The sequence below is a fragment of the Apiotrichum porosum genome (assembly GCF_003942205.1).
Source record: "Apiotrichum porosum strain DSM 27194 chromosome Unknown scaffold_12, whole genome shotgun sequence".
Lineage (NCBI taxonomy): Eukaryota > Fungi > Basidiomycota > Tremellomycetes > Trichosporonales > Trichosporonaceae > Apiotrichum > Apiotrichum porosum.
This window is the reverse complement of record NW_021167119.1, coordinates 701,038-724,510: the sequence shown is the minus strand read 5'-3', so window position 1 is coordinate 724,510 and position 23,473 is coordinate 701,038. Positions and strand designations below refer to the sequence as shown.

General features: G+C 57.5%; 12 protein-coding genes across 12 annotated transcripts; 5 read left to right on the top strand and 7 right to left on the bottom strand.

The window, feature by feature from the left end:
• Nucleotides 1-561: 561 nt before the first annotated feature.
• EHS24_002326 (uncharacterized protein) lies at nucleotides 562-2,928 on the bottom strand (the record flags this gene model as incomplete). Its single annotated transcript, XM_028618067.1, has 4 exons — nucleotides 562-1,223; nucleotides 1,264-2,377; nucleotides 2,417-2,575; nucleotides 2,647-2,928. 4 exons carry the CDS (start codon nucleotides 2,926-2,928, stop codon nucleotides 562-564), a joined length of 2,217 nt encoding a protein of 738 aa, XP_028473745.1.
• A 304-nt stretch (nucleotides 2,929-3,232) lies between these two features.
• Nucleotides 3,233-4,772, top strand: NCS6 (nucleotidyltransferase; the record flags this gene model as incomplete). The annotated part of the gene is made up of 8 exons (XM_028618066.1): nucleotides 3,233-3,431; nucleotides 3,474-3,592; nucleotides 3,736-3,970; nucleotides 4,014-4,128; nucleotides 4,167-4,225; nucleotides 4,283-4,467; nucleotides 4,536-4,589; nucleotides 4,629-4,772. The coding sequence occupies 8 exons, from the start codon at nucleotides 3,233-3,235 to the stop codon at nucleotides 4,770-4,772; spliced, it is 1,110 nt and encodes a 369-aa protein (XP_028473744.1).
• An 85-nt stretch (nucleotides 4,773-4,857) lies between these two features.
• Nucleotides 4,858-6,215, bottom strand: EHS24_002324 (uncharacterized protein; the record flags this gene model as incomplete). Its single annotated transcript, XM_028618065.1, has 6 exons — nucleotides 4,858-4,922; nucleotides 4,985-5,112; nucleotides 5,153-5,517; nucleotides 5,562-5,781; nucleotides 5,824-6,056; nucleotides 6,108-6,215. 6 exons carry the CDS (start codon nucleotides 6,213-6,215, stop codon nucleotides 4,858-4,860), a joined length of 1,119 nt encoding a protein of 372 aa, XP_028473743.1.
• Nucleotides 6,216-6,428: 213 nt separating this feature from the next.
• Nucleotides 6,429-7,350, top strand: EHS24_002323 (uncharacterized protein; the record flags this gene model as incomplete). The annotated part of the gene is made up of 6 exons (XM_028618064.1): nucleotides 6,429-6,462; nucleotides 6,544-6,763; nucleotides 6,841-7,000; nucleotides 7,051-7,095; nucleotides 7,167-7,260; nucleotides 7,301-7,350. 6 exons carry the CDS (start codon nucleotides 6,429-6,431, stop codon nucleotides 7,348-7,350), a joined length of 603 nt encoding a protein of 200 aa, XP_028473742.1.
• A 259-nt stretch (nucleotides 7,351-7,609) lies between these two features.
• Nucleotides 7,610-10,270, bottom strand: EHS24_002322 (uncharacterized protein; the record flags this gene model as incomplete). The annotated part of the gene is made up of 9 exons (XM_028618063.1): nucleotides 7,610-7,618; nucleotides 7,659-7,734; nucleotides 7,807-7,891; nucleotides 7,928-8,072; nucleotides 8,109-8,230; nucleotides 8,268-8,294; nucleotides 9,575-9,830; nucleotides 9,874-9,949; nucleotides 9,987-10,270. The coding sequence occupies 9 exons, from the start codon at nucleotides 10,268-10,270 to the stop codon at nucleotides 7,610-7,612; spliced, it is 1,080 nt and encodes a 359-aa protein (XP_028473741.1).
• A 1,988-nt stretch (nucleotides 10,271-12,258) lies between these two features.
• EHS24_002321 (uncharacterized protein) lies at nucleotides 12,259-13,916 on the top strand (the record flags this gene model as incomplete). The annotated part of the gene is made up of 4 exons (XM_028618062.1): nucleotides 12,259-12,428; nucleotides 12,486-12,646; nucleotides 12,693-13,637; nucleotides 13,681-13,916. 4 exons carry the CDS (start codon nucleotides 12,259-12,261, stop codon nucleotides 13,914-13,916), a joined length of 1,512 nt encoding a protein of 503 aa, XP_028473740.1.
• Nucleotides 13,917-14,121: 205 nt separating this feature from the next.
• UBC13 (Ubiquitin-conjugating enzyme 13) lies at nucleotides 14,122-14,676 on the bottom strand (the record flags this gene model as incomplete). Its single annotated transcript, XM_028618061.1, has 3 exons — nucleotides 14,122-14,330; nucleotides 14,372-14,467; nucleotides 14,577-14,676. The coding sequence occupies 3 exons, from the start codon at nucleotides 14,674-14,676 to the stop codon at nucleotides 14,122-14,124; spliced, it is 405 nt and encodes a 134-aa protein (XP_028473739.1).
• Nucleotides 14,677-15,716: 1,040 nt separating this feature from the next.
• On the bottom strand, nucleotides 15,717-16,917 carry HCR1 (Translation initiation factor 3 subunit J component; the record flags this gene model as incomplete). Its single annotated transcript, XM_028618060.1, has 6 exons — nucleotides 15,717-15,815; nucleotides 15,906-16,162; nucleotides 16,274-16,403; nucleotides 16,543-16,677; nucleotides 16,725-16,816; nucleotides 16,899-16,917. The coding sequence occupies 6 exons, from the start codon at nucleotides 16,915-16,917 to the stop codon at nucleotides 15,717-15,719; spliced, it is 732 nt and encodes a 243-aa protein (XP_028473738.1).
• Nucleotides 16,918-17,299: 382 nt separating this feature from the next.
• Nucleotides 17,300-18,022, top strand: EHS24_002318 (uncharacterized protein; the record flags this gene model as incomplete). The annotated part of the gene is made up of 2 exons (XM_028618059.1): nucleotides 17,300-17,520; nucleotides 17,557-18,022. The coding sequence occupies 2 exons, from the start codon at nucleotides 17,300-17,302 to the stop codon at nucleotides 18,020-18,022; spliced, it is 687 nt and encodes a 228-aa protein (XP_028473737.1).
• Nucleotides 18,023-18,450: 428 nt separating this feature from the next.
• On the top strand, nucleotides 18,451-19,616 carry EHS24_002317 (uncharacterized protein; the record flags this gene model as incomplete). The annotated part of the gene is made up of 7 exons (XM_028618058.1): nucleotides 18,451-18,605; nucleotides 18,647-18,728; nucleotides 18,775-19,027; nucleotides 19,063-19,124; nucleotides 19,160-19,260; nucleotides 19,300-19,572; nucleotides 19,610-19,616. 7 exons carry the CDS (start codon nucleotides 18,451-18,453, stop codon nucleotides 19,614-19,616), a joined length of 933 nt encoding a protein of 310 aa, XP_028473736.1.
• Nucleotides 19,617-19,754: 138 nt separating this feature from the next.
• On the bottom strand, nucleotides 19,755-21,208 carry EHS24_002316 (uncharacterized protein; the record flags this gene model as incomplete). Its single annotated transcript, XM_028618057.1, has 2 exons — nucleotides 19,755-21,115; nucleotides 21,166-21,208. 2 exons carry the CDS (start codon nucleotides 21,206-21,208, stop codon nucleotides 19,755-19,757), a joined length of 1,404 nt encoding a protein of 467 aa, XP_028473735.1.
• Nucleotides 21,209-21,591: 383 nt separating this feature from the next.
• Nucleotides 21,592-22,686, bottom strand: EHS24_002315 (uncharacterized protein; the record flags this gene model as incomplete). The annotated part of the gene is made up of 2 exons (XM_028618056.1): nucleotides 21,592-22,399; nucleotides 22,448-22,686. 2 exons carry the CDS (start codon nucleotides 22,684-22,686, stop codon nucleotides 21,592-21,594), a joined length of 1,047 nt encoding a protein of 348 aa, XP_028473734.1.
• Nucleotides 22,687-23,473: the final 787 nt, after the last annotated feature.

The following is a 23,473-nucleotide window of genomic DNA, read 5'->3' as shown; positions in this document are numbered from 1 at the left end:
CATATGGGTTCTCTATCGCACAGCAGCATGCATCGTATTTTCTCTTCATCGTATTTCTCTTCGTTGGGCCGCTTGATTTTGGTCATGCGAAACGCCGCCCCCAGTGCACACAGCGGCGTGCTATCCCCCATATACACTCTACGATACGCTAATGCATTGCCTTGTTCTACAGTGGTCGTGACAACTGAATCTGATCACTCTCTCTCTCTCACTCTCACTCTCCCCCTTCTGCCCCTCGTCGCCTCACACTGCCTTGCTTGCCTCTCACACTGTCCGAAATGCCGATGCTCGTGGTCCGCGCAAGATGACATGGTGGCCGCGTCGCGTCTGTCTCACTAATTCGCCGAGATGGTTTCAACTGCTGTGTTGCTGGTTTCGTTTCTTGCTCCTCTCGTATCGCTCCTTCTAATTGTGTCACCAAAGCGGGGAATGGGGATGGGGGTGGGGGTGGGGGTTGTGGATAGGGATAGGGATGGGACTGTGGGTTTGGGTCGCAGGCTGTGGGCTGGGATGCGCTGGGCTCGGCTCGGCTACACGGTGGCGGTGCTCCTACGCGCGTGTCTACGATGCAAGACTCGCCCACCCCACGTTGTCGTTCTTGGTCGCGCGCTGGGCGAGGACATGTGGAGGCACAAACTTGGCCCCGTTCGGGACGGGGGTCGCGTCGTCGGCCTCGTCCGAGTCCGAGTCGACGGTACCCTCGGCAAGGGACTCAAACATGGCTCCGGCGTCTTGAGCATAGCTCTTGACCTGGTCGCGCTCCCTGTCGCCGCTGACGCTGCGGCTTCCCCTCCGGACAGCCGTATGCGCCACGCTGCCGACAATGGCACGGGGCTGGGATGGGGCCACGCCGCGCTCGCGCATGGCAGTGATCAAGCCTGGGACCAGGTGGCCCTCCTTGTCGGTCAGAGAGGTCTTGCGCTCCAGAGGCCGGGAGCTGATGATGCGCGGCTTGGCAATGTGGATAGGGACCGAGCGGGCCATGCCAGATGTGGAGTCGGGTGTGTCGTCGTCGTCCTCTTCCTCGCGTGGTTCACGCCGCAAAGCCGCAGACAGGCCTTGCGCGTTGCGCCAGCCGGCACGGTGGGATGGAATCTCGGCGGCAAATGTCTGCGAGAGGTTGTCCTCGAACGCGGAGCGCAGCTTTGGCTTGACGGGAGCCACAACTGGGGGCTGCTCGACGGAGACGGGCGGGGCGTCCGTGTCCATGTCAAAGACATAGTCTGGATGTCAGCTAAGCAACAGGTGAAGGAAAAAGCTCACCGTCATCGTCTTCGATGTCCTGGGGCTCGTCCTTGGCGTCAAGAGGATCCTCTTCAGCGGCAGCCTTGGCGCCTTTCTCGGGCTCCTGGAAGGTCACGCGACTTTTCCTCTCCTTGGATCCGTTGGCAACAGCGCCATGCTGTTCAGCGGCAGCAGCACTGTGCTTGACCTCCATTGCCGTCTGTTCAGCCTGCGATCGCGCCTGGGCACGCTCAATGCCGATCCACGAGTCGTAGCCCTTCTGCTCGTCCTCGGCCTTGACCTCGGCTTCCTCTGCGAGCTTGACTTCGGCGTGCTCGAGCGACTTGCGCCGGCGACCCGAGGTGATGGCCGCATCCGCCATTGCAGAGAAGGCATAGCTCATGGCAACCTCACGCTCGACACCGGTCTCATGAGACGCCGTCTTGGTGAGGTTGTCAAACTCGTTGATATTGGCCTGTGCCGTACGAGGGGGTGGTGCGTAGAAGGCATTGGCGGACAGGGAGGCGGACAGCAGTGACGAGGTAGCCGCGACACCCGCCGCAATGGCAGTGTTATGGTTGAACTGGCCTGTAATCGCTGGTGGCGAGGGAACGACACCAGACACCGAGTCGAGATCGGTGGTTGGAATTTGGCGAGGAGGAGGAGGAGGGTTGTGGGTGCTAGCGAGAGTGCTAGAGAGAGCAACAGAGATGCTTCCTCGAGGCATTGTCACGCTGGCACGACGGCCTTCGGTGATATCGCCACGACCGGGACCATCGGCAAACCGGTCCCACAGTGTCTCCACCTCGGCACGAACCTGGTCTTCGATGCGGCGCAAGTCGAACGCGCGCTGGGAAATGTACTCGCGGATATCGCGCTCAATCTCGTCCTGCTTCACCTGGAGCGCGTCGACGGCCCCCTTGCACATGTCACGCAAGGCAGGGTGGCTGGGAATAAATGGTGGAGGCAAGAAGAATGGGTCTGGGATGGGTGGGAGAAGTGGGACGTTGGAGTCGTTGCCGACGGAAGGGTATGGAACCGGGGTGGAAGTTTGAGGAGGACGACCAAAGGTAGAGTCGGCCGGTGCGTCTAGTACTAGACCAGACCAAGGAAGTAGTGTCCGTTGCTGGGCAGCGTCGAGCACAGAGCCGTACTGTGGCGTGAGCAAGGAAGAATGAGGCTTGTTGCTTACCAGAACACCGTTGCCCAACTCAATATCCACCCATGCGTCGGTGGGTGCGATATCGCCGGCATGCTTGCTGGTCACACGATACACCTGAACGCTGCAGACCCAGCACTTGCGCCAGGATCCATCGCCGTCGTCCTCAAAAGTGGCCAACATTGGGTGTTTCTGTGGACATTAGGCCTGACACAATCTTGACTCCACTCCACAACTGAACGGCCGCGATTGGAGCTACTCACCACAGTCTCGGTGTTCTCAGGCAGCCACACCTGTACCCGTCCAGTGAGAGAACTGGATGGGGGCGCGACAGCAGGCTTATCATCTTCAGAAGATGACTGAGAAGGTGCAGCAGCGATGCGCGTAACGAGATCATCTGCGGCCAGAGCGGCGATCGTGATGTTGAGGCACGCGCACGCGAGGGGGAGCGGCTGGGCGTCGCTTGCGAGTGGAGGTGCGGGAGTCGAGGTGGGAGTGAAGCCGCTGTCTCCTAGGCCGCTTCGCGGCGAGGAGGGGGCGGCCATGCTGACGGGTAGTGGAAGAATGAAATGTCAAGTGGGCGACGGGTTGAGGTGGTGGTGGGAGTTGGAGAGGTTGACAGGCGATCATCAATGACGGAACCGGGCAGGAACGGCTGCCTGGCGGCATGGCGGCAACCGACGACCACACAGGCGTGCGGTTAGGCCCGCTATCGCTAAAACCCAGTGTGGCACGCCTTCGATTCCCGTTGTGGGATACGGGGACACCGGGATACAGCTGTCACTTTGTCGCCACCCAAATAACTCAACTTTCCACTACCACCGCGACCACCACCACCACATCACCACCATGCCGACGCTTTGCAGCATCTGCACAACAGCACGTGCCCTTGTGAAGAGGCCCAAGACAGGACAGCAAGTCTGCAAGCAGTGCTTCTTTGACGTGTTCGAGGAAGAGGTCCACATTACCATCACGCAGGGAGCTCAAGGTGGAGGAAGCATCTTTGAGCGAGGAGAAAAGGTCGCCATTGGTGCCAGTGGAGGCAAGGGTGGGTTGCCTTATCGTTTCCTTACAGGTCACTGACAATCAGACTCGACGGTCCTTGCACACGTCCTTACGGTGCTGAACAGGCGATACGACTATGGCCTCGACCTGTACTTGCTGTCCATCGATGAGGGCATCAAGGGATACCGAGACGACTCGCTCGAGGTGAGTGCCGCCGGCGGGTCTGGACCTCAGAAGACGGTGTCCAAAACACTCTAAAGTCACCGCGTCTGTTGCCAAAATGCCTTTGATTCCTTTGTTCCCTGCCTTCCTTCTCCACCCTCCTGCGGCTTCCCGCTAACCCCCAGACCGTCAAGCAAAACCAGGCCGAGTACGGCCTCCCGCTCAAGATTCTGTCCTACGACGAGCTCTACGGATGGACAATGGACAAGGTCGTCGACCAAGTCGGAAAACGCAACAACTGCACCTTCTGTGGCGTGTTCCGTCGCCAGGCGCTCGACCGCGGTGCCGCCGGTCTTGGAGTGGACCATATTGTGACAGGCCACAATGCCGATGACATTGCCGAGACTGTCTTGATGAACAGTACGTGCTGAAAGTTGAGCCATAATCCAGCACTGACTCTCAGTTCTCCGTGGTGACGTTGCTCGCCTGCAGAGGTGTACGGCCGTGACGACGCAGTCCGAGGATACTATCAAGCGGTCCAAGCCATTCAAGTATGCGTATGAAAAGGAAATTGTCATGTGAGTGTCCTTGCCACAGCCAAACGCTTACTCTACAGGTATGCCTACTTTAAGAAGCTCACCTACTTCTCGACGGAATGCATCTACTCTCCTGAAGGTGAATTTCCGTTTATGGCTTAACCGCGACTCTCTCAACGTCCTGCTCACACCTCAGCCTACCGCGGCTACGCGCGCGTCTTCCTCAAGGACCTCGAGGCCGTCCGCCCATCGGCTATTGTCGACATTATCCGCTCAGGAGAGAGCTTTGTTCTAGACCAGGCCACGCAGAGGTCCATGAAGGCGATGCGTAGGTTCAGAACCTCGCCAGCTCGAGCTAACCTTCAGAAACCTGCAAGCGCTGTGGGTACCTTTCCAGCAACGACCTTTGCGTGAGTTTCGAAGACATACGTCGTATGCTGACCCGACAGAAAGCGTGCGCTCTCCTCCAAGGCCTCGAGAGTGGTCTCGATCGCGCCGCAGTCGTGAGTTGATCGGCCTGGGCCATAAACTGACATTTGCAGCGCACAACTCAAATGGCTGGTGGCGAAGCACCTGAAGGCCAGCGCTCGATCCCCATGTTCGAGCGCAAGTTGCGAGTTGCCGACGGTAACGCGACCGAAGGGATTGAGCGGGCAGTTCAGAGGGTTGAGATCAAGACAGAGTAGAAAGGAAAGGAGAAGAAGAGCGTCTTTATATCCAGCACCGCGATACCACTACCACAACGTCACGACACGTCACTATGCATACAAACTATACAACCAGCGTAAACTTTTGCTGAGGGAAGCGTTCTGTCAGGCGCGCATGGAGGTCGGGTTCTGCAACCTGCGAGTCGCCAACTGTCTATTTAGTAATCGAAGGCGCGCGTCTTGAAACTCACGTTGGTTTCCAAGTGTAAGCCATCCAGGTCGGATATTGTGCTTTCTGCCAAACAGCTCGAGTCTCCGGCCATGTGGTGCCAGTCGCTCGATAACACCATACGTCTCGTCTGGCTTGCGTGATGTCTCCCTGCATTGTCAGCGCGGCTTCCCTAAACTGAGCAACTCACCGAACCTCTGCGACAACCACATCCGTGTCCACCCCGCGATGGAGCTTCTTGAGTGCCGGGTCCTCATCCCACGGCACGGGTCTGTCCCTTGGCCAGTCCTTCGGTCGCTTGAGGGCCACAAGCAAGTGTTCGCAGGTATGGTTGAGCCAATGGCCAGTGCGGCCGGTACGAATAAGGCGTTGGAGCTGGTTGGTCTTGAGCCACACCAGCTCGTCGACGCGGAGGTACCCCCACCCAGCGAGCAACTCGCGCGCGAGCTCCATGGCCCTGCCCGTAACCCACAGCGCGAGGATTCCCCAGTCCGGCTGGAGGGAGGCGAGCGGGAGGTTGCGCATCTCGTCGTCCGTCATGGTTCCGTACGGCAGCTGCTGGTCAGCTAACAAGATGGCGGAACTCGCAGCCGACTCACCGACATGTGAATGTCCCATGGCGGGTCCGCGACAATGACGCCAAACTGGCCCAAGACACTAAAGTCAAACGAACGGATATCGCAGTTGATCCACTGTGCTGGGGCCGTTACGGCCGCCGGACGCAGCGAAGCGGCCGAGGATGGCAAAGCCAGCGGAGCAGGGATGGGTGGCGGCACTGAGGTGCGTTCCGCCGCTGGCGACACTTGAAAGTGGAGATACCTGGGTCGTGAGCGACGGCTACATGTGTGGTGTTCAACTCACCTGCACTCCTTGGTTCCACGCCCGCCGGATCCCTCACCCAGGCTGGGGTTACCGGCGAACATGGGGTCACCATAGCACATGTTCAAGTAGGAACAGTATCCGAGGGCTGGATCGGTGTAGGGCCTCATGAGGGGCTCAAAGTGTGCACGATTGCAGACCTCGCCGCTGTGCTCGCGACAAGATGTGGGTGTTGTGTGCGTGCAGACCGGGTTGAATGGAGGTGCAGCATGGCTCTGGCAAGTCAGCTTCCCATGAACACCCCTTCAGCTGCCTCTGTCACTCACTGCTAAGCGGCGAAGACGCGTCTTGGCCGTCTCCCGGCCCATGAGAGCGCGCAGTTCGTCGGCCGGCGACTGTTCTGGTGGGAGGACTCCATGTTCCACGTCTGTCATTGTGGAGTGTGCGTGTTGAGAGCGTACGGGCAATGCTGAAACCGGGGTTGACCTCGAGCTCGATGTCGTCAACATCCGCCGCCCGCAGCACGGCCACGCGAAATGCACGCGACAAGGACCCTGACACGACGACCCACTCTCTCCGCGCGCATTCACCAGCTCGTCACCTCTTGTCATCTCTCTTGTGTATCGCCATCGTCCCCACCATCCACCATGATCAACTTTGTCATGCTCGTGAGCCGGCAAGGTGAGTATCAAAGCGCTACTGCAGCGCGATCCTGCATGCCGCGTGCTCCGCTTGTGCTTTTTGCTGACACACTTTGCTCAGGCAAGGTCCGCCTTGCCAAGTGGTTCCAGACGCTCCCTTCCAAGAACAAGGCCAAGATCGTCAAGGACGTGACACAGCTTGTGCTTGCGCGCCGGACGCGTATGTGCAACTTTTTGGAGTACAAGGGTGAGTCTGGCGTCGGTGGTGCGGTAGGAGGTGCAGTGGAGAGGGAAGGCGACTTGCCTGGTCCACCCCGTCTCGGTCGCGTTATCAGCTGCTCGTATGTGGGATTGCTACAGCTGGTGTCTGCAGCTAGTCCCACGTCGCCAATGCTTGGCCTCGTGCTACCCTTGCAAGGTCGCTTGTCCTTGTGCTAACAGTCTCAGACACCAAGGTCATCTACCGCCGCTACGCGTCGCTCTTCTTCATCACCTCGATCACCCCTAGTGACAACGAGCTCATCACCCTCGAGGTCATTCACCGCTACGTCGAGGTTCTCGACCGGTACTTTGGCAATGTGAGTAGCTGTGTCGCGGAGTTCGTTCCCCTCAAGCTGACTCTTTCCAGGTGTGCGAGCTCGACCTCATCTTCAACTTCCAGAAGGCATATGCGGTGCGTGCTGCCCGAGACGGCCACCCTTGGTTTCTTCAGACGCTCTTTCGACGGTTCACTGACACTCTCAGATCCTCGACGAGCTGATAATTGCTGGCGAGCTGCAAGAATCATCAAAGAAGGCCGTACTCAAGATTGTTGCCCAGAGTGACGCGATCGAGGAAGGTGAGCTTAAAGCGGCCGTAAGTCAGCTGACAATTCCTAGCCGAGGTCTCCGAGGACTCGCTCGCGCGACTGGGCAGTCTCGCGCGCTAAGATACAAAAGCCCTAAACCCCCACATACACATTGTATCAGTTATGACATAATGATCCTAGCAGAGGAGCAAGGACCGAATGAGTTTATACGGGCCACTACAGAGTGTTACAACACGACAAAGGGTCGTTCACAAAGAATGAGTTGGGAGGAAGAGTGTTTAAAGTGTTTGCGCCGGGAGACAACCGGATAGTCGTCGGGCGCTCCGCATAAGCGGCGAGGGGGGTGCGTGTTCGTGTGCATGAGGTGCGTGTTCCGCATCTAGACCGTCTGCGGATGTCAGATCGTTGGTCCACAACAGCTCACCGACATCGTCGTGGTATTCCCACCGCGTGTGCTTTGGGTTGGCGGGTGCACGGGCGACGTAAGAGTCGTTTCCCTTAGGCCTAGAGGGTGTCAGCTGGGGAGGTACTGGTGGGAAGAGGCGCCGTCTTGGAGGCCCAGCGGCATACACGCACCATTCCTTCTTCTTACACGACGCCAGCATCGACTGCATCGTAATACACACGCTCACCGCGTTGAGCACAGGTGACCATTCTGGACCTGGAGTTTTAGCGATGCACGCTCGCTCACACCTACCGAGGATGCTGGCACAGATGTGACCATTCGTGTACACGTGTGGGTGCATGGGCGGCTTGTACTGGCCATGGGCGAGAAAGGTTACCTCTGGATACTCGATTGGATATCGTTCACCAAAGCGGATTCGAAGGGCAAACGTCTCTCCCTGGAGTGTGAGCTATGCTTGACGTGATGGGCTCACCCTGTACACTGTCTCGTCTCCCAGAACTTGGATGGTGAACACCCATTCTTCCATGTTGTCTGCCGACACGAGCGCAATGCCTGTTGGCGTGCCGTTGCCCTTGATGTCGGCAAGCTCCTTCACTATGAGGTCAGTTGGATGCCTGATATGGACACGTACTGAGCCGCCTGGAGCTGAGCGAGGCCACTGGGTGTTAGCTTTGCAGCATGCTTGGGCTTACTCTTTGAACGTTGTTGTGGAAGCGGAGAGGCTAGGTGGCAAAGATAGACGACCACTGCACTGATCCACCGAGGTCACTGACATTCACGAGTGCCGGCGCGTGCATGCGAGCACTCGTCATAACACGTGGTAATGATGTGGCATTTGATACAAAGTGCGTGTGGCGGACATAGCTTTCCAGTGGCAGTGGCCCTCGCGATGAGGCGGCGGTGTTGGGGATCTGGTGCATGGACGTCGACGAGGAGCTACGGACATGTATGCAGTGCTCGATAGTCAATGCCACTGCGAAGTTACTGTCCCCAGATTACAATCAAGGTTGTAGTCGTCGCATCGACCACACAAGGCAATTCAAAACAGGCTCCAGACTCGACGAGTAGCCGGGTCGCGCAATTTCCACTGGCCGATTTGATTTGGAGGTTCATAAAAGGTCACCTCTGGCCTCTGTGCGCTGCATAGGGCAAGAGTGGTAGCTAAAATATATGGGTACCCCGCGCACGACAGGCGTAAGGTGATCCCTCCCGCCGGGCCCAAAAGGTTTCTGGAGCTGTTCGCTCACTCATCTTCTCCGCCGGGGAATCGAACCCCGATCTTCTGCGCTCACTGATGAAAAGCAGGGATAATAGCCATTATACTAGCGAAGATGCGCTGTCATTTAAAATGACCATTATTGAAAAAGTAATGAACATTTTGTAAATGGGTTTAATAAACGCCGCCGATCTCCTGGTTCTGGTTTATGACTCCTAATCTGTTGGATTCTGCTCTCACGAGGATCTCACGAATCCTACAGATTAAGAGTCAAAATCCTTTTGAAGCGGTCCTCGTTCGAACCCTTGTCAGGGCATAAAGAAGGCCTTGCCCTGGAACGACGGCCCTCAGTGATCAGTGACGAGCATGAGGGGTGGACACGGCCCACTGTTACTTGTGACCCTGCTGCTGCTTGTTTCCTGAGGGCCTGCATGCTGTTGGCCAAGACCCCCAAGAGATCGTCAGTAAACCTCTTCACAGCTCAAATGTGGTGATGTAGAGACCAATGTGACGAACAACAATCGCTGGCACGCGGGCAAAGGGGTCTCTAATCGCAGTTCCGAAATACTCTGTACGGTTGGCACTGCCTATACCTCTCATCTTACCGAACAGTGCACCTCTAATCGCTCAAGCACACTCCATCTACACCTCTATGACCATCACCCTAACTCCACCTTACACCTTGGCCCTCGTGCTCATAGCCCACCAGGTCGTATCCGTACCCCTCAACTCAATGTCCAGCTTTCCATGGATATGGAAACCCATACGCAGGTACCAGTCGCGAACCGACGGTGTGGGCGTCACCAGTGCAATGTCTCTGTTCTCGTTCCTCGCCCGATCCAGGATCACGTCTAGCAGGATCCTACCCAACCCTTTGCGCTGGTGCCCTGGGGAAGTAGCCAGTCGGCCTATCGAGTACATCTCGTTGACAGCGGGGCCGAATGTGTCGAGCTTCAGTTGTGCAAGAGCTGTGTCAAGCTAAGTAGCGTCAGCTCTCATTCAACGAATGAGATGTGCCTACCTTCTTGCCCACTGCCTCGAGCTCGGGGGTCACCAAGGCGGCGAGGGCGGCATTGTGAGGTGCCAGAGAGTCCACCCTAAAGTCAGCGTTTGCGCACGAGCAGCACAACTCACGGCCTCCGCTTAAACTCTGGCGGGATGATGAACACGAGTGCTGCCACGTCCTGCTCTTCTTCAATCACGAGCACTTCCATACGTGGATCTATGATCGCTTCGATAAGAGTCGCCCGCTGTCGAACAATATCGATGCCTTCGGAAGCTTCGCCGTTACACGCGCGCGTCGTCGGATTGTCAAAGGCGGCGACGAGGGTGACCGCTGCGGCCTCGATGGCAGCGGGAGAGGGGTCCGTAAGGCGACGGACGGGCGCCGGGTATGTCAGTGGAAGTGTGCGGGTCATGTTTGGAGCAGAGGATGTGGTAAATGGAAAAGTGTGGGCATGCGTCGAGTTGGTCGTTGCTGCACAGATGGTGCCTGGCGGAACTGGTTTTTCCGCCCAGCTTTGTTTATCCAGCGGACAGCGGAGCGGACGAGACGTTTGTCGAAGCCCCAACCAGGACACGCAGGACGTCGTGGCGACATGATGCGAGCCTCTTCTGCAACGCGGCATAGACGGTTGAGGCCCGGCTGGAATTGTGGAATCTCAAGGGTAAGCGTTGGGTAAGCGGGTGCTGTTATGGTCCCTCCTGGCCAAGACTTTGAAGTACGAGAGGACAAAATCGGGACAAAATCGAGGACATGTCAACGGTCAACCTGGTAATGGAAGACCCAGCTTTCAGCGTTCATCGCCTGTCTGTGGCCCTTGTAGTTAAACGCGACAAGGTTTTTTATCGCATATTCTGCCTGGTCAAAAGCTCAAAGGAAAATGTCGCAAAAATCCTGGGAAATGTCGGCGGATTGTTTTTATGAGTCACTTGTAGACGTTGTCAGCTATCGCCTTCCCCAGTAAAGGACCGGAGTAAAGTCAGATCCCTCTGGTTGCAGCAGGTGTTGACTGTCTACCATGGGATGTCCCAAAAATGAAGAGAGTGCTGATATCATTTCAGAGTCACGAAGTCGGGATGAGAAAACGTCCGGCAAGCGACTCATTTGACCTTGTGACTGTGCCTTTGCTGGTCAGTACAGTAGGCCACACTTCACCACCTGCTATGAGTCCGGTTCCATCTCTAGAAGTTGTTCCAGAAGTCTCCAAGTAGCCTTGGACAGTGCAATGGAGGCTTCATGGCCGAGGGCCTCATCCGATTTTGCATTTAGCACAAGAGGACTGACACTCACAGCATGGGCTTGAATACCAAAGGGCAAATCAAACAAATCACTGGGGATTATTAGGCTTCTGCCCTCAAAGTGTCACAACAGCCGAGGGATGGTTCTTGCAGAGGTTACCAAGGATAGGGTATGAAAGTGGAGATATACAACGGGCATAAGCGGCGCTGCCACAGCCATCTGCAAGACAGAGGCGGGAACAGTCCAGTATGCCGCAGGTGCTTCAAACATGTTACACATCGTTAGCGAGGAATCGCATACCATGCGATGCTGAGGATTCCGAGCTTACACTTGTAGAGACGCACCACGACAGCTGTACACCACCATGACTCTCCCTGCCACAGGCATCTCTACACACACGCATTTCAGTCTGTCTTTTGTCGTCCGACGCCCTTACTGACAATGTCTGACGTAGGGATGTCTGTCATAGAGACTCCAACCCACCCGTTGTGTGTGATACACACTCGCTTCAAGCCTATTGCCTCACTCTCCACAGCTGCTCAGGTCGCACCTATGTCACCACCCACAGCCCAGTGGCATGCGGCATTGTTTACCAGGCGTCGTAATTGGTGAGGCCAACTCCTGTGGCCATGGTTCCACAAGTTTCACTGGACCCATCGGTATCGTGCCTGTAACAATGCGTCTCCTCGGGTTCACGGCGCACGGCAGCCCTGCATGCATCATATCAGCAGAACAAGACACGGTTTCCAGGTTGTCGCCAAGCGCGATCAAACGAGGATTATACTCCCGCCGCCAATTACAACTCCCAAGTTAATTCCCATTATGGACCTTTAGGCCGTCGAAACGCGAATCCAACCTCCACCTTTCTCACATCCTCTTCCTCACAACAACTCGTTCTCAGTCCCCGCTGCACACTGCCGACGCCACTGCTGCTGCACCCAACTGCACAACGACATGCGTAGCACGGGAACTCAGCTCTGATCGTCGGCACTGGGCTTTTGCGTCGTGTGTATCCCAACCGCCCCCCGAGACTCTGTGTATCGCTTTCCTGCAACTCCGCCGCAGTCCCCCCCACTTCCCACCCAACGCGAGTGATTCCGTTACCTGTTCTTTCAACAACACATCCTTTCTTATTTATCTACGGCATCTGCCCTTCTTTACGCGATGATCGCGTCGGCCCTCCTTGGCGTCGTCGCTCTCGTCGCCAACGCGCTCCCAGCTGCGGCGTATATCCCAGCCGTACCGGTCAACGATACAAGCGCACTCAACCTCACAGCGTCAAGCCCATTTGACCTATACTGGTCCCACCCTACTGGAACGTACGGCGGTTTCCTGTGGGTTGATGCTCTGGCCGTGATGCTTAGAGATCTATAAATACTGACTGAGCAAAGCTCGTACCAGCTCTCTTCTGATACCAACGATGGCACAACGTTTAGCGGCGCAGTCGTCCATTTCACAGAAGCCAGCGCTGGTATCTGGGGAAATGTCGCAACACCATGGATTGCCTGGGTCTCGTGCGACAATAATGAGACCAACGCCAGTATGGAAGACGGTGAGTCTTGCTGTGCCTCTCACATGTGTCACTCACTGACTGGCAGACATTTTCACACTTGCTCGTGACCGTGGTGCCGTTGCCGCCATCCTATACTCGCTCACCTCATCCGCCTGCCTCCTCAACTCCGAGTACATTGAATACTTTGACCACGTCTTGGATGTGTTTGCGACGTCAACTCTGTCTACATCTCAGCTCTACAATTCGCAATTCTCACAAAAGACCAACTCGACATTCAGTACCTACAACGGAACACTTCTCAACACGACGTCAAATGATGTCAACTCCACTCTCACCGGCACCTCACTTACGCACGACTCGTACCTCGGCGGTGTTATCTTGGCCAGAAATGGAAGTGCAGTGTCTGGAGGGACAGGTACGGCGCCTGCATCAACATCGTCACCCACCCCGGCGGCTTCCAACGCTTCTGGCTCGACCAAAAGCAAGGGCCTCATTGCCGCATACGTCGTGGCAGGCTTCATGAGTGCCATGGTGTGCATTACCGTTTTCAGCGTTGTTCGTCGCTCCCTTCAGCCCCTTGAACCCACCAGAGGGCGCTACATTCCTGGCGGCGGCATGAACCAGCAGACTGGTCCACCCCGGCGTGTGGGTCTGGCCAAGGCCATTGTCGACACTTTCCCCATTATCAAGTTCAACAAGCCCATTCACAAGGATATTGGATCGCAGAGTGATTTAGGCATCGCGCTACCTGACCTCTCACGACCAGGTCCCGCCAGTAGCACGCTCACGCGCGAACTTGAATCGGGCCCGCCGAGCACGTTGGGTTTATCCCCACCGATATCCCCACGGAGCTCTGCCTTGATAGCCGAGCCAGACGTACGGGACGACCAGTGTCCTATATGTTTGCTCGAGTTTGAGACTGGCGACGACTTGCGTGTGTTGCCATGCCAGGGCCAGCACAAGTTCCACCAGGTCTGTGTCGACCCGTGGCTCTTGAAAGTATCGACCAGTTGCCCGTTGTGCAGAAAAGGTGAGAGCACAGAGTGGGAGCCTTTGTGTGCTAACTTGCCCAGACTTCAACCCCGAAGTCGACATTGAGGCGGCCGAATCTAGCGACGACGACGAGACGACGCCTACCCGCCGTGGCAGCGAACCGCGCGTCACGGCCCGCTATCTCGCCCTTATCCGCCGCGCACGCCGACGCGACCGTGGAAGCGAGTCGCGTCGTCCAAGCGCAACAGACGGAACAGCCCGCGGAGGGCCTTCACGGCCTCGCGAGGCGGACCAGAGCGGACCAGGCGGATACTAGAATGCTGTGCTGAGAGCACCAGCAACCCAAGGACAATTTTTGGTAGTGCAACCCCATCACCACCATCACTTTTTATAGACAGTTACACCCATGTATCCACACCCGTATCATATTGACTAGGGCAAGCGATGCCAGAACTGACGCCAGGTGTCTACATTGTAGATTGTAGGGTACAAGTCTTGTCTTCCTTACGTCCGCTACCCCTTTACTGGGCCCACTTCAGAGTCCACTGCCTGGCCTCGGCAATGGCAGCCTTCTCATCCTCCTTCCACGCCTGCGCGACGTCGTTGGCGAGGGGGTCATCGGGGTTGGGAGCGCCGAGGAGGGCCTGGATCGAGAGAAGGACAGTGCGGATCTGGAGGGCGGGCGACCACTTGTCCTTGAGAATATCCAGACAGATACGGCCGAGCTTGTCTGGCAGTGTCAGCTTTGAAAACGGGCGTTTCGTAGCTTACCAATGTTGGGGTGGTAGATCTTGGTCAGGAAGCGGACCTTGGGAGGGTTCATGGGGTACTCCTCGGGAAGGAAGAGCTCGAGCTTGAAGATGCCGCCTGGGGTGTTTGTTAGCCAAGAGTCGCGTCGACACTGGGCAACTCAGGTGCTAGGAGCCTGCTCGGCATACCTGCCACACTTCCACCAGCAGTTCTAGCTCTTACTCACCCTCGTACGGGCTCTGCCCTGGGCCGGCTATTGTGACGTCAAAGTAACGGAGGTTGTCCTCGTGAGGAGCAGCGGTGATGCCGGGGGGCGAGTCGGCCATGAGGCGCTCGGTCTCCTGTAGGGTTTGCGGGGGGTATGAGGGTAATGATAAGGCGATTAGGAGGAAGGTGGAGTCGAGGAAGAGGGGAAGGGGCGATAGCAGTGGTCAGGTGATGCACGTTGGAGGGAGCCGTCGCGAACAGCGGAGGAGACAGCGTCAGCTCTGACATTGTAGAGTGCGGCATTCCAAGAGTTCACCTTGAGGATACGCTTCGGCAGAGCCATGATGAGTGCGTCGCCTGCTCGCGAGAGGAAGACAATGGAAGAAGCAGACGACAGACGAGGGCGTTCGGTATAGGAGGGTAGTTGCCGTCGATGGTCCAGTTATGAGCAGTCACAACGAGTACACGATTGGGAAGAAACGGTATCAGCTCATGCCCGTGACTTGCTCCAGATTGTGCCGGTATGCTTACCTGTTGTTAAGAGGGTGGATAGAAGAGTGAAGGCAGTGGACGACACTTGATGGTGTGCGGGTGGCGTCAGAACGAGGCAGATGTGATTAGGTAATGCACTCTTGGGTGGCGACGGGCCCAGTGGCATTTTGCTCCCGCCGAGCGAGAAACGCACACAGCGCCCATCATGATGGCCCACACCGGCGCACAGTGCGTTCTCCGTTTCCAGCCAGCACGCCAGAGCGCCAAAGCACCTTCACAGGCCACAGACACGATGCGCTCGACACGACGCCCTCGACAGACATCCTGACGTTCTGCACTGTTCCTTGCAGACAGACACAGTCGTCGGTAGACACTGCATTCACCAGGTCTTGTGCGTGAGGCCTGGAGCAGAGCAGTAGAGCAGCGTGTCAACTGTAGAGCCTGGGGCTCTCATGGTCACGCGGCCTTGTTATCATCACCAATCCCGCTCCTCGCATGCTGTAGTGTATCACTCTACATGACGAAATCTCCTACAATCATAAATGCTCTCGAGGCAGATGGATGGCGGCGAGGCGTGCAGTTGGGATACAAGCTCGGCGAAAACGTGTGAAGAAAGCGTAGACGTGAGCTGGCGCGCAGATGTGTGGATGCTGGGTCTGGCGCCAGATTACATGAAGTCGTCGTCCGAGAGGACGTCGTCGTAAGCCTCAACGTCAATCTTGGTGATGGTCTTGGCACCACCGAGCTTGGGCTTAGCAGCACCACCCTGGGAGTGTTAGCACATGAATGACAGCGTATCGACATCTGGGCCACGGCTTGCGGGATGACCTCCAACCTGGGTCGCAGCTAAACTCACCTTCTTCTTGCCGCTAGCCTTGTCACGCTCCTCCTGCTGCTTGGTGTTGCCGAGGACGCTGAGAGCGCTCGAGACCTTGCGGGTCTGAACGGCAGTGAGGTTCTCGCAGAGATCCTTGCCAAACTGCTCCACAAAGGCGGCATAGAGGGGGTTAGCCTCGTGCTTGGAAGTAATAGCGGCGATGATGTTCTTCGAGAGCTCGGCAAAGTCGGACTTGGTGGTAGGCTTGGCCGTAAGAGCAGCCTTGAGGGCCGCGCCTGGGAAATGGTTAATGAGAGTTGGACATGGGGTGCTTGCGGGGACACACAAGCTGCAGCACGTCGCTGCAGCACGTTGTATCTCGACTTGCTGGCACTCTTGCCACTCACCAGAGTCAAGTTCAACGTCACCCATGAGGTCCGAGGCGACGGCAAGGTCGGCAGCGAGCTCCCTCTCGCGGGCCTCTCGCCTCCTGTCCTGCTCGGTACGCTCGTCCATAAGGTCGTCACCGGCGTCGCGCTGCCCATCAGCAAGCAGCTCTCTCATCCGGGAACAATCGTCTGTTCGGCCGAAGCACAGGGACCAAGTAACAATACAGCCTTCTTTCCGATGGCTCTACCGTAGGACCCAGCTTGGTCCAGAACAACCAGCAACTTACCGGCTCGGCAGCAAGACGCTCCTTCTCAGCGAGCTTCTGCTTGAGGGTCATCTTCTTCTTGATGGGAGCAGCGGTCACAGTCTTGGGCTTGGCCGCGGGCTTGGCCTCCTCCTTGTCCGAGACATCCCAGTCATCCTATCGCGTCAGATTGAGCTCCCAAAGCATCCTATATGGATACCCACCTCGTCCTCACCGGCCCACTTGTTGGCAGTAGGCTTGGGGAGGGCCACGGGGGCAGGGGTCGAGGTGCCCGAGGCAACGGTCTCGTCAACATCTGATCGAAAGTGTCAGCATGGTGGGTCACGCGAGCGGCACGGTTGAAACCAGCGCCATTTATCGCCAATAGGACTACGCACCCCAGTCGTCGTCGGACATGTTGTCTATGTGTGTATTGGGGTTGTGGGGGTGGCGAAGGGAAAGGGTATGGTATCGAGCACGAAGGGTTCAACTTTTGGGTGGATGGATCGTGCGCGTCGCTGCCAGCCGTGGCCACCCAGTGCTGCATTTAAAATCTCGCATTTTCATCCATTTTATCCCAAGATTACAGATGGTGTTATCGTCAGGTATTACGTAAAGCATTCAAACTCCTTGTTGTCGCCACCCAACTGGACATTTGTCACCGATCCATCGTGCACTTTACATCTTCCATTATCCGTCTTGAGACCCCCATCCTCCATGCAGCCCACTGCAGTGACTTCAGTCGCGTAGTACATGTATGGGACACCAGAACTGCGGAATTCTACACCACGTCACCCCCATGTCCTCTGAGCACGCGCAAGCCATCACCGAACATTTCCCGCGCACCGAATATCACCGCCTCAACTATTACGTCGACCCGGTCGCTCGAAAAAGTGCGCGTGTTCTTTGGGCGGCGCGCGACGCAAGCGCCGAATGGGTGCGTGCTACGGAGGCACATGACTGGGACGCCGTAGACGCGGCCATGTTCAACCTGGCGGTCTTTGATAAGGCATACGAGCTGTACGTCGGCTGGCTAGTACCTGGCTGACGCTGCAGTAACCAAGCCCAGTGGCCGCACCGCATGTCATCGCCAACGCCTGACCAGTGGCAGAAAGAGTCCAACGGCTACATCTATCTCGCATACATCCTTGCAGGCCGTCAATTGCGCGACTTGGGACACCGCGATCGTATCCCTCCACGCGACGCCGTGCTGGACTTTTGTCGTGCGGCGATGGACCTGTGCTACACGCCGCTGGTGGATGCCCGGCCACTGGACCCGGTGCCACTGGACTATCAGCTCCTGGAAAAATACGACCCGCTGGTGCGGCACAAGCGACAGCTGGACGCCTTGTCGCATGATACAAGGAGCGAGGCATTCGTCTCTGATCACCAGCGGAACGAGTGGGTATGGACCGACGAGGCCATGTCGCCAGGCCGCACGACTGATACCAGCGATTCGAACCCACCACGCGCGGATGTAGCAGCAGCAGTGGGAGCTCGCCGCGGCGCTGCCCGTGTGTAGCATCCCCCGCCACGCCGCCAGGCTTCAAAACGTCACAGGTTATGTCAGACGGACCATGTGCGGCACACAAGTAGCTGGGGCGGATGGGCTCAAGCTGGTGCACTGGTTTCCACGGGGATTATGAGGTTGTATTGTTGTGCATGTAATCTTCAGACCATATGTAGTCGGTGTTGTTGTCGTGGTCGTTGTTGGGTGTCTGTGGTTCACCTCATTAGGCCGTTCCTAATTGTCGCCGTCACCCAAGGTGGCGTTTTCCTAATGATGTTCTTAATCTCAACCTCTGGGCCCTAAGCGCCTAAGCCCGCCTATTTAAAATCCCTCACTTTTCACCCATTTTATCCCAGATTAAGCGGGTACACAGAGTGGAGGTGGATCACCCTTTGTGGTCACGCTTTGCCGTTCACAACATTCTTCTCAAAGCACAACCAATGCCGCCAACACCACGCCCGCCCCATCCGCTGGCGACGGTGGAGCAGATCGTGTCAAACCCGTCGGCCCAGGATGGTATCCCTGCCGACGTCGAGTCTGACCTCCGCGTCGCCGGCTGCATGATGATCCAAGAAGCCGGCATCCTGCTCGAACTGTGAGCCCCTGGGTCATTGCCCTTCGCTTCTAACATCCCAGTCCTCAAAGCACCATGGCCACCGCGCAGGTCATCTTCCACCGCTTCTTCTACGTTTCGTCAATGCTGTCCTTTGGTGTCAACGTGGGTGTTAAGATCGCGAACTGTAAGCGGGAGTTAACCCAGTCAGGACCTCTCCGTCTCGGCACTGTACCTCGCAACCAAACTTAACGAGACGCCCGTCCGCATGCGTGACCTGATCAACACATACATGTACCTCCACGCGCGCATAAAACATCTGCTCGCTCAGCCTGCCGGTGCACCCTTGTCTCAGCTGGCTGGGTCCTCACGCTCGGGCAGCGACAAGGGCAAACAGCGTGCAGAGGTTTGGGACGGGTTCGCGTTTTCCGTGCCGAGCTTTCACAGCACCGTGTTTTGGGAATGTGAGTATCTTTGCAAAATGGGGCTGACATACCAGGGAAAGAGGCTATCCAGTACAACGAGTCTCAGTTGCTAAAGCGTCTTGGCTTCAACATGCAGGTGGGTATCTTAGTTCGAACGTCCTGACCCACCAGGTTGACCTTCCCTACTCACACGTTATCAATTACCTGAGGATTCTCGACCTCGTGTTCGAAAAGGGCGTAGCGCAGCTCTGCTGGTCTATTCTAAACGATGCGTGGGTACGAATTCGTCTACATTGTAGCTAACCCATCAGCCTTCTCACACCACTCTACGCTCAACAGCCCACCCACGTCCTGGCAGTCATGTCCATCCTCTTGGCCACCCGACTCCGCCGCATCCCTCTCCCAGAGGGATGGTACCTCCTCTTCGACGTGACGTGGGACGACATCTGGCCGTGCTGCGGCACGGTCATGCAGCTGTGGCGCGACTGGGGACTGGGCGACTACAGCGACGACTCGAATGGAAGTGGAAACACGGACACGAACGAGGATGAACAGCGCGCCAAGGAAGACCGCTGGCGTCGTGCGTGGGTGCTTTCAGAGAGTAGACACGCGGTGCGCAAGTGGGTGAGCGGGAAGGAAGAGCGATCGCGGACCGGTACAGCCACACCAAGGTGAACAACGGAACCAGGGGGGACTCGAGAGTGTACGTTTATCGTTCAAACCATGCACCAGCCTTGTATATTACGCTTCATCATGGCCGTCCTGCTTACTCTTCCTCTTTACCTGCCTCCTCCTCCTCCTGACGCTCCCGATCCGACCTGTACCTCTCGACAGTAATGATCCGCGCCATCTCCCGCTCACACCCCTCGACCAGCTCGACCTGCCTGCTGACCGTCTTCATAAAGTGGACCAGAAAGCGGATCAGCTGTTCCTCCAGGTGCAGCCTGTGCAGTCCGTCTTGACGCAGCGTTTCCGCTTGGAGCCGTGTCGCGTCCCACCTGGCCTGCAGGTCGTTGAGGGTGGCCTCGAGTGCCGCGTCGAGTGCCGCGTCGGATTGCATCCGCCATTCCTCTGTGAGGCGGCGCTCGGCCGCGTACATCGGGTCATTGGCGGCTTGGAGCTCGTCGATGGAGGGCGGGACGGAGAAGTTGGTTGTCTCGAGGAGCTGGGGACTTTGTGGCTGGGAACCGTTTCTTGCCTGGTCGTTGAGAGTAGGGATGGCGTCAACGTGAGGCGGGATGGGTTCACTGGCAGTTGTGGCAGGCACCGTGGGCGACGTGGGAGCCGTGAGAGGGGAACCGTCGATGGGTGTAAACGCGACCATCATGGGAACGAGGTCGGCGTTGCTGCCGTCCAAGGTAGGCTCGAGGTGGTCCGTGACGGGGTCGAGTTGTGCCGCAGGCGTGTCGTGAACGGGCAGTGTCTCGGATTCGCCAACGAGGTCCAGCTGGAGACTCACGTCGCCCACATCGTCGACTTCGGTCGACGACCCCGAGTCCACAATCGGCATCCTGGCGCGTCGACCTTTCTTGCCCTTTCCCTTTGCCCTCTTGCGCTTGTCCTTTGCCTTGCCCCTCTTGACGGCAGGCGCCAACTCCTCCGTCTCCGCTACAGACCCGTCGTCTGCGTCACTGCCCGCAACCTCCCCCTCGTGCACGCTGCCCGCGCTCGCCACCTCAGCCGTGCCCTCCTCGCCACCTGCCTCCAGCACATCCTCGCTCGTCCACGCCAACAGCTTCCTCCGCTTCTCGTTTACCAGGATACCCCACTCGGTCAGTGCCTGTGGGGTGTACGCCTCGCACACCGAGACCTCGAGCCGGTTCCTGCCTTGCTCAAACTTGTCCATTTTGGCCTTGATCTTGTCAAACGACGCCACCCAGCGGGGAGCGGAGCGGAGGATCTTGTACGTGACGGTCCAGTACGTGTCGTCCTTGTTGAGCAGGCTGTGCATGGCGCCAAGCATGGCTGGGGAGGGGAGGGAGGAGCCGTAGTGGCCAGTAGTGCAGGGCGAGGGCGTGGGCGAGGGCGACGGTGCCGAGGGGCTTGATGCTGGTGAGTGTACCGGTGGGGGTGCCGGTGGGCGGGCGAGATCGAGGGCCTTGACAGCACTCCAAACCGTGAATATGCCTTCAAGATTAATTAGTGAGAGGATAGGGTGTTGGGACATGAGGACGTACCGGTGACGGTGTACGCCAACTCTGGGAGTGGGGGCGATTCCATCTTGGTTGCGGGGATGCGAGAGAGTGTACCAAATGCCAAGAGCCGTCAGACCCAGTTAAGTGCTGGGAGCGCGAGTGATGTGCTCGGGTCTCCCTCCGTCTCAGTCGTGATCAGTTTCAGCGTTCCATCAGTCACATCAGTTTCAAGCCAAAGGCGGATCACCACCACACGGCGTAATCATGAATATGCAGATGCTAGTGTACGTACAGATTGCGCTACGCGCAAAGTCCATGCCCTAGGGGGCGGTGTCGTGAGACCTTAGATAACGACAGAGGGAGAGGGAGAGGGTGGCGGTCGCGAGGGAAGAAGAGAAGGGATAAGAGGGTGTGGGAAAATGGTTGAAGATGGGGGGCGGGGGGGGACCAATGTTCATGCGTGTCAGGTTAAGACGCGGAGCTGAACTGGAAGGGGCATGTGACACCAGTGATGGAGTCGACCGACATTGGGTGGCCGACGAGGCCGACGATGCTCTGGACAATCTCGACGCGGAAGTTGAGGGTGGCGCGTACCACGCCGCTGAAGGGGTACTGGCACGCATTGTACATGTCCGTCCAGGTCGTGTCGGACGTGTTGACAGCCTCGTAGGCAAAGTTGATAGGGAAGCGGACGGCGTTGGCGTTTCCCTTGGCCATCTTGTACTTGCCAAGGTTGCCCGTGGCGATCTTCTTCATGGTCTCGAGGTCATACACTGTCGCGACAGCGTTGCTAAACTGGACAGGGATCCAGCTGGAGGACGAGTCCGCGAGGAGGTGGAGCTCGCCGCTAAACGAAAAGTTTGTAGGGGTGCGGGTGAGGACCAGCGTCGAATTGTCCACGTAAAGCGGGTCCGAGTCGTAAATCGTAAACGTGACAGCGCGCGGGATTGTAAAGTAGAGGACGAGGATGAGGGCGACGATAAAGGCGAACGCAATAAAGACAAACACCGTACGGGTCATCCAGCTGATACCACACATGCCACGCTGGTCGCGGCTCCACGCGCGAAAGTTCATACGGCGCTTCTCGGCCTTGATGTCGTCCTGGCCACGGCGCGAGACATCGTGGAGCTCGCCCTTGCCCCACTCGGGACCCAAGACGGGGACGGAGACCATCTCCGACGCATCGTAGCCACCAGTGTTGGTGCCCTTCATGCTGTCCATGCCCGACGCCGCCATCGGCGCCGCCGCGACATCGTGGTCGTACACTGGGCGGTACCTGTTTGTGTGTTAGCTCAGTCGCACCAGAGTTGATGTAGCCACTCACGTCTCGTTCTTGGCCACGCCGTACATCTCGCTCCAGCGAGGACCGGCACCGTCAAAGTCGGCGCGGACGTCAAAGCCCTGGTCCCGCTCCTCCCCGTCGTCATAGTACGAGTCACGCAGAGGCTGGTGTGCGGCCGTGTTGCCGCGGACCTGCCTCGAGCCGCCGGGCACGACGCGGTCCATCATCTCCTCCTCTTCCGCGTCGGGGCGGCCAGCGCCTTGAGTGTAGTAGCGCGACATATGGCGGGCGGGCGTGAGTGTGTGTGTGCAGTAGGGGGAGGTGGGGCTGTGGAGTTGTTGTTGCGAAAGTGTCCCGAGGGTAGATTAAATCGTTGGGCTCAAAACGTCGACCAGCCACCAGGAGGGATCCGTGCAAGCAAAGGAGACCGGGCGGGGGAGGCGGGGGAGGGGAGTGTGGTGACAAGTATCCAGTACTTGTCTGTAGGTGAAAGTGGGGAGAGGGGAATCTCGCGACGAAGGGTGCGGTTTGTGGTAGTGTAAAGGATGAGTGAAGACGACAAGATGGAACCGAGCACACGGAGGTCGTGCCAGCCAGCTGAGAGGGCTGTGCGTGGGTCCTCATGGGCGCGCTGCCGCCACGGGAGATGCGACCACTGTGCGGAAGCATTTGCGTTTCACATGCATCGCTGTGCGGGGACTCCAGGCGGTGGTCGTTTGTGCTGTCGAGGTTTACTGGGTTTGTACCCACTACCATGGCGATGCGGAACACGCTGTTGACTTGAGATGAGGACCATGGCGAAAGACGCGGTACTTGTGGGAGGGTAAGCAACCCCAGCTCAAAGACCTGGCCACTTTGTCAAAGGTTATTCCTTATTAAACACCATTCCCTTATGCTTGTTGTCCACAAGTGGCGGCTGCGCAATTACGCGCGCCCTGTGTGAGCTGGACGCATGGCATTAGGATCACCCAGCGGCTCTGTGACCTCTGTGTGGCTTGTCCTGTAACGTGGAACCGAACGGATAATATTCTGAGCGAGGTCGCCTGCCCCGTCACTGTTTGTTTAGGT